The 14,047-nt window shown below is 34.0% G+C and overlaps 1 protein-coding gene across 1 annotated transcript; it reads right to left on the bottom strand.

Moving 5' to 3' along the window:
• Window positions 1-1,622: 1,622 nt before the first annotated feature.
• Window positions 1,623-8,967, bottom strand: LOC126830592 (integrator complex subunit 10). Its single transcript, XM_056102800.1, has 8 exons — window positions 8,818-8,967; window positions 7,522-7,589; window positions 6,554-6,663; window positions 5,138-5,277; window positions 4,064-4,145; window positions 3,479-3,625; window positions 2,131-2,299; window positions 1,623-1,701 (listed from the first exon to the last, which is right to left on the bottom strand). Exons 1-8 carry the CDS (start codon window positions 8,962-8,964, stop codon window positions 1,623-1,625), a joined length of 942 nt encoding a protein of 313 aa, XP_055958775.1. The 5' UTR covers window positions 8,965-8,967.
• Between the last annotated feature and the right edge of the window lie 5,080 nt (window positions 8,968-14,047).

The following is a 14,047-nucleotide window of genomic DNA, read 5'->3' on the forward strand; positions in this document are numbered from 1 at the left end:
CTTCAATGTCAGTTCTGGTCTATTTGGCCAGCTCTAACGTTTCCTCAAATTTTCGTTTGGCTGAACTCTTTTTACTACTGACAGAGTAACAAATGGTCATGTCTTTACTCCAGGTTTTGTATGAGGTTGACCACTGATTTTTTGAAGTAGAATACACCATAACCAATCTCAAATAGACCAGCTACAAATTGTGGGTACTGTAACTGAGATATTGAAATTAAGTTGTGGTCTGTATCCATCAAAAAAGGGGTAGATAACTCTATGTGAAAACAGAGAAAATGAACTTGTAAACAATCCCTGTAAAGTGTTGACGTTGGTGTATAAAAACTTACTGTGATTGACTGTCATCATTATCAGATCGGAATCCTTCCACTAACACAACAGGGGCAGATAATCCAGTTGATGCAAAAACTAAATAAAAAAATATCATATACATCTTTTTATTATAAAAGAATAACATATTATTACGGCCCAAAATAGAATTTTCTTGCATTCTGATTGGTCGAATGAGGTGTGAAATGAGTACAGCAGTCAAGAGGCAAATCACTGTGAATTGAACATTTCCATGATTTAAACATACATTATTCAAATGCTAAATCTGCCTATTGCAGGTCTTTCTTTAGGCCTGAAATGTTTTCTAAATTATTAATTAGACATTAATTAACTTATCCAGACCATAATCAACTCTCGATGTCATCGCTAGCCTGCGTATTATAGTGGATTGGAATACATTTTGTGATGGATAATTAAACATAAAAATGGATAATCGAGACTATGTTTTTTATCATACCGACTTTAGAAAAGATGATCGAGGCTAGCCTAAAATTCAAAAACTAATATCTTGGTTAAGAGTGGAGCAATTTGACTGAAATATTCTAATTACGTTATCTATTATTTATAAAATCCTTTTTAAGCAGTAGGCCTATAAAATGAAATTTGGTTTAACATCCAACTTTTCTGCAGTATAAAATGAACAATAACTGTTGTCTATATTCAGCGTTTCCATGTCCTCTTCTCCAAATTATAAATACCAAGGAATCTTTTAATGGACATTACCAGTATCTATGTTAATGTTCCATCCGAATAACTAGCATACTTGCCTTGTCAAGTCTGCAGGAGTAATCCCTGACAAGTTCGAATGGGGCTTGAAAAATTGAGAAGAATCTTTTCAGCCCAAGCCAAGATTCAAATCTAGAACATTCTGGTTGTAAGTCGAGTGTTCTAACCACCTATCCATGCCCTCCTACATATAAAATGTGATTTGAGAAGTGATATAAGATGTTCAATACTCACCTCCAGCGAAGTTTTCGGCATCAACATGACTGACGTAGGAATATAAACATTGTAAAAATAGAATAGTACAGGTATATAAAATCTGTTTTCTTCCTTCATCCGTACAACTTGTTTTATTTCTATTATATAAGCTTAATAAATACTGCCACTGATAATCCCTGTAAATATACCACATTTATACTGATAATCCCTGTAAATATACCACAGTTATACTGATAATCCCTGTAGATATACCACATTTATAATCCCTGTAAATATACCACAGTTATATTGATAATCCCTGTAAATATACCACATTTATACTGATAATCCCTGTAAATATATCCCATTTATCCTGATAATCCCTGTAAATATATCCCATTTATCCTGATAATCCCTGTAAATATATCACATTTATCCTGATAATCCCTGTAAATATATCACATTTTTGCCTGCACTGTAGCGGGATTCTTCCAACCATATTACATGAAAGAAGACATCTGTTTAATTCATTGTGACTAATTGGTGTCTTGATAATATGGAATGTCAAATTAACAAAAATCTGTTGAATTCAACCTATTCATATGATAATCCACAAGTAAAATCAAAATAAAATGGGGTTTATTTTAACGTCCTATTTTTAAGCATCAACTGGGCTTATAAAGACAATTAAATTCATGATAATCTTTGAGAGACATTTAGTAACTGGATAGAGCAATAAACTATAACAAATACTTATGGGAAAACGTTGCCCAAACAAATAAGTAGCTGTTTTTCCATTTGTATTGTGTTATAGTTTAAATTCATGTTGATATAGTATTTGATAGATCCAAACTTAAATCTATATCAGATTCTCACCTTGTTTTTGTGAAAACATCTGCCTCCATTTCCCATCCAACATGGCTGCCAACGAGTTGTAACAGACGGAATAGATTACCCCAGGGATCGGTAATCTGACATTCTCGTTCTAATAAACCGGGAATACTCACAACTCTTTTAGCTAGGGCTTTTGTTGGTGACATCATATCTGATACCAATAAATAAATTAACAATTTTACAAGTTAGTGGTATGTATCTACCAAATTGCTTGAAAACTATCTTCAAAAAAATGATATGATTGGCAATAATCTATTTCCTTCTGCCATATTTAATTGCTTATTCAAGAAAAGTTAAATTAAAATATTTTAAGAAAGCAGCCTTTTCATTGGCCAAAAGGTAAAATTTGTGCTCTTATTTTAGTACTTAGCCACTGAACAATCAGTATACTTAAAATATTTTAGTTCAAGTTTTCTTGAATTAGGCCACAGATTGCTAAACTTCTGAGAATGGTTGTCCATTATTCTTTTTTCTGTTCTAACTAATTTTGAAAGCAGTATATACAAGTCAAACTCAGTCCTCAACACATATTCACAACACATATTCACAAATTTTCTCTAGCATACAGTAGTGATAGAGACAGACCTACAGCAAACACACCCCTGCCCAGTAAATCTTGCAAACTGACAAACACAGATAAATTTTATTGAATCATATGCGTTAATTTCACATGAAATATTCTTAGAAACTTTTAGGCTAATCTTGTACATATAACAGAAACTCTATGGTACAGAAATACCAACCTTCCATCTGTACAATTCAAAAGTGGACTTCCGCAAAATGAGCTCAATAACTTTATTGAGCAGATTTAGTGATCACTGCCAAATATATCAGTATTTTGAGGTAAAACTTGTAGAAATGAAAATGAAATGAAATGGGGTTTAACGTACTACTGTTCTGCTCCTAACCTGGGTTAATGAAGACGGGCATACATCATACAGTGTGCTATGAGGGAAATTTTGCCCAGACAGCGGCACTAAGGAGTACTCTTATATCGAATTCCAACTGTCAAGGGATCTCTTTTGTGCACGCCAATGTGTACATGGGACCTTGGTTTTTCATCCCATCCGAACGACTAAACAGCTGTCCTTGTCAGGCCCGCTGACAAGGGGGAACCACGCCGGAAAATCTGGATGGACTTTCTCGGCCAATGCAAGGATCGAACACCCAGCGTCTTACCCACTTAGCCTCCCGAACTGTTAGAGAAGCTTTTTGGGCTATTTCTTCGTGTTTCAGCATTTATTTTGTAAACTTTTATGAAACTTTGAAACCGTTGAATCTGGAACCAAGCCTTTAAATATCATTTGCAAACATTTATTTACAACGTTACCTGGAGAAAGTGGAGTGTCCATTATAGCTGGTTGCGTTATAAAACTGATATAAAACTCTACAGCTCTCTGTAACCATAAAAACATCTGACCAGGCGGAATATTTAAATGACGGTTTTTCTGTAGAACCAGGGGCAGTATATCACAAACTACAAAAAAATAGAATACATCAATAAATAAACTCGACACAAACCAGTTCATTTCGGGACTGACACATGGTTCAATTTTTATTTCAATAATTTGCTTGCCACCTATTATTATGTCACCCACTCTTATATGCCACCCACTCTTATATGCCACCTATTCTTATATGCCACCCACTCTTATATGCCACCTATTCTTATATGCCACCCACTCTTATATGCCACCCACTATTATATACCATTATTCTTATATGCCACCTATTCTTATATGCCACCCACTCTTGTTTGTCACCTATTCTTATATGCCACACACTGTTATACGTCACACACTCTTATACATCACATACTCTTTTATGACACCCACTCTTATATGCCGCCCATTGTTATATGCCACCGATTTCCAATTTCTTAGTTGTGTGATAATTTATATTTTTCCATACTTACCAAATAACTTTCTGTAACAATTAACAGGGGAGGTCATTCTGGTTCTACTTTCTTCAACACATAACATTTCTACCAACTTTAACTATAAAACAATGGTAAAACACATAACATTTCTACCAACTTTAACTATAAAACAACGGTTAAACTACTGTAAGATCACAACAGTTAAACTACTGTAAGATCACAACAGGTAAACTACTGTAAGATCACAACAGGTAAACTACTGTAAGATCACAACAGGTAAACTACTGTAAGATCACAACAGGTAAACTACTGTAAGATCACAACAGGTAAACTACTGTAAGGCCTACATCACTTAAAGAGGAACTGCATAAATTGTTTTTATTTTAGAAATGACAGGGTAATCATACATTCCTATAAACAAAATGAAATGGGGTTTAAAGTCCTACTGTTCTGTTGGCTAATGAAGGTGGGTGTATGCCATACAGTAAGGGAAAATTTACCTGGACAGCGGCACAGCGGCTTACTCTTAATTCGAATTCGAACTGCCAAGGGATCTTTTTACGTGCACACCAACCTGAACCCAGGACATCAGTTTTCGGACCATGTCCCTCACCATGTCCTCTGTCCTGCATCACTGACAAGGGTGATGCTAGATACATCAAAAAAATGAAATGAAATGGGGTTTAACATCCTACTGTTCTGCTCCTAACCTGGGCTAATGAAGACGGGCATACGCCAGACAGTGTGCTATGAGGGATATTTTGCCCGGGCAGCGGCACTATCACCTACTCTTATATCGAATTCCAACTGCCAAGGGATCTTTTACGTGCATTCCAGTGTTTACACGGGACCTCGGTTTTCTGTCTCATCCGAAGGACTAGACAGCTGTCCTTGTCAGGCCCTTCGTCCTGCAGGATGAACTTTCTCGGCCAATGCAGGGATCGAACGCCCGACCTCCAGGCTAGCGAGCCAGCGCCTTACCCACCTAGCCACCATGGCTCCCGCTAGATACACCAGATTAAATGATACCCACATTACAGTGTTACTTACCCCGTGCTTTGTAACAAGATTAGGGAAGTAGTGCAAGATACACCAGATTACAGTACTTACCCCATGTTCTGTAACAAGATTTGGGAATTTTTTCATGGCAAGTAAAAGTAATCTACATCTTTCCAATACATCATTCATTTTATCAGCTACAGATAATAACATCTGACATTGAACATGTGTTGGGGTAGCAGCAAATATTTCTACAAATACATCACAAAACTATACATGTTCTTTAAGTGGCTTTTAGTAACTGGGCAGTAGCTGTTTTCCATAAGTATGTTTATAGTTTATTCATAATATACATGTTCAACTATCACTAGGGACCGGGTATCATTCAGATTTGATGAAAAAAGGAAAGAAACTGAGCTTACCATCTATAATCTAATACACATATTCAGTTAATAGATTGCCATGCAGAAAGTATTAAATACCATCAAGATTCATCAAATATCGCCCAGTTTGTGCTACCGTTTAGTTTAAGAAACACCATTTAGTTTTGACATCGGTCATCTAGTTTATGACCATTTTGTTTAGTTTTGATATTGGTCATCCAGTTTATGACCATTTAGTTTCATAAACTAGACAACCGATGTCAAACTAAATGGTAGCACAAACTGGGCGTTTTTTGATGAATCTTGATGGTATTTAACACTTTCTGCATGGCAATCTATTAACTGAATCTGTGTATTAGATTATAGATGGTAAGCTCAGTTTCTTTCCTTTTTTCATCAAATCTGAATGATACCTGGTCCCTAGTGTATCTGAACAGTGAACATAAACATTTCTATAATCTTTTAAAGAGAGATAAATGGGGTTAAAAGTCCGCTTGACACAAACTAGGTCATTTCGGGACTAATATATGGTTCAATTTTATTTTAATAATTCGCATGCGCATAGAGGTCTTTTGTAGTGGGAGGAAACTCGAGGACCAAGAGAAAACCCACTAGGTCCTTCTGCATTTACCGTAGTCAGGAAGGAGTATGTTACAGTAATCGTTCTATATATAAGACCCAACTCTTTTTATTATCTCATATGATACTTTTATTGTTCTTCAAACATCTCAAGTACAAAACTTCTTATAGTTAAAGACTTCGTAATTAGCTTGTGTTGAGGGAGCCATGATGCTCTCTGGTATTAACTCCAAGACATCCTCGTCTTGAATGAATAATCTCCATTTGATTCCTGCTTATAATCACCCTTCTAGACAAAGGATGATCAAAGAGATTATGCAGCTGGCTATATTGCATCATAACTCAGACCAGGGGTAGTAACTAATGACTTCTACGTGGCCGTTGGTCATGTCAGACCAGTGCCAATGTCGCCCATCTGTGGGTCATAATATGATAAGGATGTTTTAATCAATTTCATGTATGGAAGGTTTAATTGACATTTCTACATAATCTCCAAATATGTAACAAGTAGCACTCATTTCAAATTCTGGAAGAAAGTTATTTTAAGTATATGATGTAATATTACCTGTAAGAAAGTTATTTTTAGAATCTTGACTACCAGTATCTGTCTGTAATGCTTCCAATATTGACTGTACTTCATTCCATAGATTACCTTCATGTTGGAAATTCTTCAACCTGCAATTATAGTTAGCTTTAATCAATGTGGAGGGCCTGACAAGGACAGCTGTCTAGTCATTCGGATGGCACAAAAAAAACGAGGTCCTGTGTACACATTGGCGTGCACGTAAAAGATCCCCTGACAGTTGGAATTTGATATAAGAGTAGACTGTAGTGCAGCTATTTTCATTTTAATCCATACGTAATCAAATTGAAATTTCTGTTTCCAGAGGAATTTTTCAAGCACCAGCATGAAGATCAGTTGTATATTTAGTAATGTCAATTAGACATTTCTCTCAACAATGATACTATACAAAGGTTGAAACTAGGTCATTTTGGGACTAACGTTTCATGTAGGTACAATTTTATATCAATGATTTGCTTGCACTTAGAGGTCTTTTAGCAGTGGGAGGACCCAGAGAAACCCCCACAAGGGTGGTTGAATGGTTTAACACCTGCTCATTTGGATCAAAAGGTCTGTCACTGAGTCAAGTGCATTCGATTCCCCACTTGTACCTGATAAGGAGTAGGGTCGCCTGTCCAACCTTGTGGGTTTTCTCTGAGTTCTCTGGTTTCCTCCCACAGCTAAAGACCCCTACACACAAGCAGATTACTGAAATAAAATTGAACCATGTGTTTACATGTAGTTCGTAAATTACCTAGTTTGTGTCCAGTGGACAACTGGAGGTTATAACTCCATTTCTCTCTCTCTCTCCCCTCTCTCTCTTTCTTAGCCCTTCTGTTACAGAGATCGGACAATAGTGTGTCAAAGATGTGATAAGATCACCGAGTCTTTTATAATATGTGGGCAAATAGACTTTAAGAGGCCATTGTACACAAACAGGACTTGAAGGAGTAAGTAGAGTAGAAACTTACATATCTTCAAGATGAACAGCGGCATCTTTAATATTCCTGGCTCCTTTTTCTAACTGGTATGACTCAAACTGTAATAAATATAAATTTATTGATCATATGATTCGTAAATACAAGTACCGGTACCAATCTGATAAAAACACAGTTCAAAATTTTGTTTTACATGTCTTTACTACACTAGGATCTCGAAGAGTTGTTATATAACCTGCGTTCTGGATGATGCAAGGGATTAACCAATGAAATGGTCTGTGTGTGAAACGGAGTAGAACAGCATTACAAAACAGTATACTAATATTGGATATGGCAGCTATTTGGGGCAGAGATCTATTCTTGAAGTATGAAGAGTAGATGGATTTCTGTGTGCAGAATGTCCTAGTATAGAGAGGACACGCATGTACATGTAGAGATGGTCAGCTGTGTGCAGAATGTCCCAGTATAGACAGGACACGCATGTAGAGATGGTCAGCTGTGTGCAGAATGTCCTAGTGTAGAGGACAAACAGGTAGAGTCGGCAGCTGTTATAGGGACAAACAGGACATGCTTGCTTTAATGAATAATGTGTCCCAGTTTTTCCAGTGTTATAATAGATTGACTTTTGGGATCATATTGCTGAAATACTGACTCAAGAAATCCCTCTCTAGCTGCACTTCGAGTTGGTAATTTGATGGAATGTGTCTCGATTTATTTTATGGGATGTGTTTTATAAAGATTTCTCACCGGCGGCTAAAGCAAACCCTAAACAGTCAATTATAATGTATTTGTAGCCAAGCTTGTCTGTAGGCTACTCTTCCACAGGAGCGTAACTGAAATTGTCACCCACAGACTGTTGATTAAAAAAAAATTCAGACCGGAACCGGATACACTGGGCGTCTAATCAATGATGTCAAATATTTTTGACGTCAATGAAAATAGTTTTCACACTTTTTTGTTCTTTTTTTAAAAACGAAATTAATGTATACAATTTAGATCTAGATAAAATTCAATTTGGAAAAACTAAATTATTTAACATTTTTTGTATCACTTCAGAAAATTAATTATGAAGGTTTTATATTTGACAATAATCAGCTTCGTTTTCCTCACTCAGGCAATGCCTGTTACATATTACCCTTGCCACCTCATTAATTTGTGAGGGCCATAGATTTTATATTCGGTGTGTCACATCGCTAACAGTTCTGCCATTGGATTCATTTTGACATTTATTGTTGACATTTCATTTATGATGATTTTCAATTTACAGGAATACAGATGTGTTTTGGGCACGATTTTGTGGTTTTCTTGCATTTTACATGTAATTTTCACCTGAATCAAAAAGGATCCTGGAAAAAGCGTTCGAGCAGTAATCAGCCAAGCTTTTGCTGCCCATGGATCGGATTTTGCGTATCCCCTTGCTCTCATAACAAGCCATTCTGCATCTGACAGCATGGGATTTTCGCAGGACGACGCCATACTTGAAATTCGGCAATATCAAATTTATGATATTAAAATTAAAAGAACGAAATTTTATAATTATTTATCTTTACTTGTTAAAAATGATTTGACAGAAATCAAGGGTAAGGTGAAAATATTATAGTGACCATGAATAGGAGCTAAATTTGTACAAAGAATAATGACAGAATTAAAATGTATATTTGTATTTCGTATAAGTTGACTAAGCATCTGAATTAATAATTTGTACAAAACCGAGCTATTACGGCCTCCAAAACAAGAGAGTTTAGACTCGTTTTACAGGAACAATGTATGAAATATCCGTATTAGAAAATGACTAGTTGACATTGCTACGGAATCGAGCAGGTGTCCCGTTTAATAAAACAAACGAACAGAAAGATAATTTTCAGCACGATTTGTTAATTTTAATAACAATAGGCACTTGCAATATCGATGAGATTTGGTTCTAGAAAGCTCTTTGTTCTCGCATCACAACATTCCAGATTTATCACGAGAAACTTGAAGAAAATGGTAAGGATGGTAGAAAACATAATATTTGATGACCTTTAACTAGCATTGCCAACGGGTTTTCAGATACAACCATTGACTCAAAAATGACAACGATACTGCAATTGTGAACTATCTAGAATGAATAATCTGAAAAAATTTCGAAAAAATATTGAAAATTAAAAAAGTTATAGCGTTTTAAAGAAGGCAAACCAGAGGCGCTAAAAAACGGCTTTTTTTAAAAACCGCAAAAAAGTGACCGAAGCCAATATCTCAGTAACTATACAAGATAGGTCTATGAAAATTGCACTAATTAAAGATCTAGATGTACTTGATAAAGCCAAATTGTCGCTATAATATTCTAGTATATACTTTTTATGTTACAGAGGTTCAAAGTTGGGATCCGTGCCGATTTCGCACAAATCACAGCAAAAAATTTTTCAAATTTGTGTGTACTTAAATTGTAGCGCTTTGACATTAATACAGAGGCTTATTTTTTAATGAATAAGCACACATAAAAGTGTTTTCAGTCTGTTCTGTTATTTATTTTTTGCATGACAACACCTTAAATCACAATTTTTGACTGTATGATGTCAATGTCGAAGAGAAACAAGTTTATGTATGTAATTGGGCACCTACTGGTTCCGAGGCCATTGACCACTGGCCATTCACAGTCATACAACAATTATAAACCGGTTATACTAACGTATACTGTGGATATTTTTAAAAATCATGAAAGTGTGTGGCAAAATGAGAAATAAACCTGTAAGCTTTTGGCAGATTTGCCTCTTTTGCCACGCCAACTGCTTTAGTTGTTTAGAAGCTGCCATGTACATCAATTTGAAATTGTTTGTTTCAGGAATGAAAATTAACAATTAAACTATGATTTATATAACAGCTATATTTTTGTGATCAACATCACTACAATTTCAAATAAAAACAGACATAATTAATAGACATAATTAAAACATTTGAATATCTTAAAAGAGTCCAAATTAAAAGGTAAGCTTATAAAAAGTAAGATATAATCTACATGAAAGAGTATTAAAAAAATTAATTTGTGATACATGTGCATTACGATATACTATATTATAATATCAGTGGTAGAAGTCTAGCTTTCTTGTTGAGACATTATCCCATGAAAATAAAAACAATATAAACATTCAGATGGTGATACATCTTGCCGAGACATTATCTATGTCATAAAAATATAAAAATATTAAAAACAAAATCACAATAAGATCAAAATTCATATCTGTTACTTTTTAATATGAAATTAAAAATGTTCACCCACCGGTTTAAAATAAATGATAAAAAAAAAGAAACCATTATCACATTTATCAACAAATATAAGATTTCTAATACATGTATCTTACAAAAACAAACAATAATAACAATATAAAATAATCACATTATTCATATGCGATATTTTTCAAAATAAACAAAAACATTTGACGCATCAGGCCACTTCTTTCAGGTAGAAAATGTTAAAAATAAAATAAATATTATCACAAATATTGAAATAACAAAAATAAGATTACTAACACTGATTTCAAACAATAAATTAAACTAACTTCTATGATTCATACCAAATTTATAATAATTATGGACTTTCTTGAGAATGCTGAGAAACAGTCAGTTTCAAGCCCCCCTTTTTATAGTCCTCATGCAAATTGTATGAGTAGGCCTATATATCATCATCATTTGTCTATTTTATGTTGTACCAAGTAATATCAGGGATCGCCTTTGGCTATGTTTGGATTTGGATGAGTATATATTATGTAGCTTACTTCTTCAGCTACAGTTCCTGAAAAAAAAATCCAAGGTGGTCAACAACATTCACAATTTTTATCCTTTGTTAGTGAAATGTCTGGCTAAAGTTTGGTTGGTAGCTTTAGTAACATTCAATATAATAAAAAAAACCTGTCCAAATCTAACATCATTTTTTTTACACTGAAGTCTGTGGGGGGGGGGGGGGTTAATTATGGTCTGAACCCTGATCAACCACGAGTTACCTCCCTTTAATTCCACATGGTTCAATTTCAGCCATTTTACGAATTCCTACGGGGGATACGGACTTAACAAATGGTCAAACTAAGTAGTTAATGAATTGGGCTTTCCAAATATACCAAAATCTTGAGCGTCGAGGGCCTTTTTCGAAAATTTCTCTCAACTTCAAATTTTCAATTCATGAAAAATATCAGAAAATCTTACCTCAGCTTCTCAAAATCCTACTCGACAGCAAGTTCATCTATTTTTCTCGATGGTAAACATCACGTGGTCAATGTTTGACACTTTGAATATTCATGACAAGGCGTAACACGACGTATACTTTTCTCGGTCAACTTTTTGTGATGTCTGTAAATAGTACAGCCAGCGCTCCTAGCGGCGTTTAGCATCGCTACTTTAACATTTGATTAAATAAATCATAGTCAATGAATTTGTTTTTGTGACATTTTAAGTATAGTAATAAACTATGACACATACTTATGGAAAACAGCTACATATTGTAATATTATAATAAGGCCACTTTTTGAATAAATAAATCTTTTGAGGGGTGAAACGAAAGTGTCGAATACAATTATATTTCCAGTAATGGTAATTGTTTATATGTATGATATAAATATAAATTATATTATTAATGATGCATTATGTAAGAGCTAAATCTGCACATTGCAGATCTTTATTTATTTTATCTTCAAATATTACTGAGACATAGACAATTGGATGTCCGTAATTTTCAAGGATTAGAAAATTAACCCCCAGGAGAATTATATAAAAGAATTTAACCAAAAAAAGGATAATCGAAATTATTTATTCAAATACTATATTGTTGCTTACAATATACATATACAATTTTCATTACTTCTTCAAACAGCTTTGCTCAGAATAAATTAATTTGAATGAAATTTTCAATATATTCATTTTTCATTATCTAACTGTCTTTGAATTATGATTTAAATTTAAATAGCAAGAATGGTCGGCTCTAATGCATCTTTAATTGCTGAGAATAATAAATTACAATGCATGAGGCTGGAAATAGCTAACATGGCAATAATTAGCTTATTGATTTTTTAAATTTATTATTGGCTTGCTATGAAATTTGTGTGTATAATTTTAATTTTACCAGGTCGCAAGACATCGAATACCATCTGTGACCGATTCTTTACGTGCAGGCCAAGTTTTAAAGGAATAGACGTATAATATGTTTAATATGTACTTTCAGGCGTCTGAATCTAAAAGAGTGAAACTTACCACAGAACAGAGGGAGACAACTCTAGCACCATTAACAGCAGCTGGTTGGACAACAGTCACTGATAGAGATGCTATCTATAAAGAATATCTCTTCAAAAATTTCAATCAGGTACAAATCTTTCATTTATCTTGTAGAATGATATTCAACGTTCTAGAATGATAATCAATCTTCTAGAATGATTTTCAGTCTAGAAGAATGATAATCTGGTTGAATGATAATAAATCTGGTTGAATGATAATAATTCTAGAAGAATGATAATAAATCTGGTTGAATGATAATTAATCTAGAAGAATGATAATAAATCTGGTTGAATGATAATTAATCTGGTAGAATGATAATAAATCTGGTAGAATGATAATAAATCTGGTTGAATGATAATAAATCTGGTTGAATGATAATAAATCTGGTTGAATGATAATAAATCTGGTTGAATGATAATAAATCTGGTTGAATGATAATTAATCTGGTTGAATGATGTTAAATCTGTTAGAATGATGATCAATTAACCTTCAAGAATGATAATCTGTTTGAATGATGATAAATCTGTTAGAATGATGATCAATTAACCTTCAAGAATGATAATCTGGTTGAATGATGATAAATCTGTTAGAATGATAATCAATTAACCTTCTAGAATCACAATTAATTAATCTTCTAGAATGATAATCTTTAGAATAATAATTAATTAATTAATCTTCTAGAATGATAATCTGGTTGAATGATGCTCTGGTAGAATGATCATTAGTTATTCTACTAGAATGATAATCTGGTAGAATGATCATTAGTTAATCTACTAGAATGATAATGTGTTAGAATGATAATCTGGTTGGATGATAATTACTAATTAATCTGCTAGAATGATAATATGGTTGGATGATAATCAATCTTCTGAATGATAATTTATCTGTTAGAATGATTATTAATTAATCTTCTAGAATGATAATCTGTTAAAATGATCAGTAATTCTACTAGACTGTACAATACCAATTGTCCTGGTTTTTAATAAGGCTAGATCATTCTGAAACTGGTACAGGACCTTCTTTAGGACCTCAAAATGCCCTTAAATCTTCCAACCCATTGTCCTTCAAGTTCATAAGGCACCACTTTGCCTATATTTGTAGTTCCTCCTTCCCACTCCCTCCAGGTCTTCTGTGTTTCAATATTTCTGATTCCTCATCTTGATATATTATTGATGACTGTGTTATTTGTATTTATAGGCTTTTGGTTTTATGACCCGTGTTGCTATGCAGGCTGAGAAAATGGACCATCATCCAGAATGGTTCAATGTTTATAATAAAGTAAGTTTCTTCAAATTTCTTTCTCTGATCCACAATGAAGTAC

This window comes from Patella vulgata, chromosome 8 (assembly GCF_932274485.2).
Source record: "Patella vulgata chromosome 8, xgPatVulg1.2, whole genome shotgun sequence".
NCBI lineage: Eukaryota > Metazoa > Mollusca > Gastropoda > Patellidae > Patella > Patella vulgata.

Excerpts from the sequence above, each read along its gene's own strand:
- LOC126830592 (XM_056102800.1), bottom strand. The coding sequence starts at position 8,964 with ATGGCGTCGTCCTGCGAAAATCCCATGCTGTCAGATGCAGAATGGCTT. Across the intron at positions 7,590-8,817 it reads CAGGATCCTTTTTGATTCAG|TTTGAGTCATACCAGTTAGA; the intron begins GTGAAAATTACA and ends TATTTATTACAG. Across the intron at positions 1,702-2,130 it reads GATGTTTTCACAAAAACAAG|GGATTATCAGGATAAATGTG; the intron begins GTGAGAATCTGA and ends ATATATTTACAG.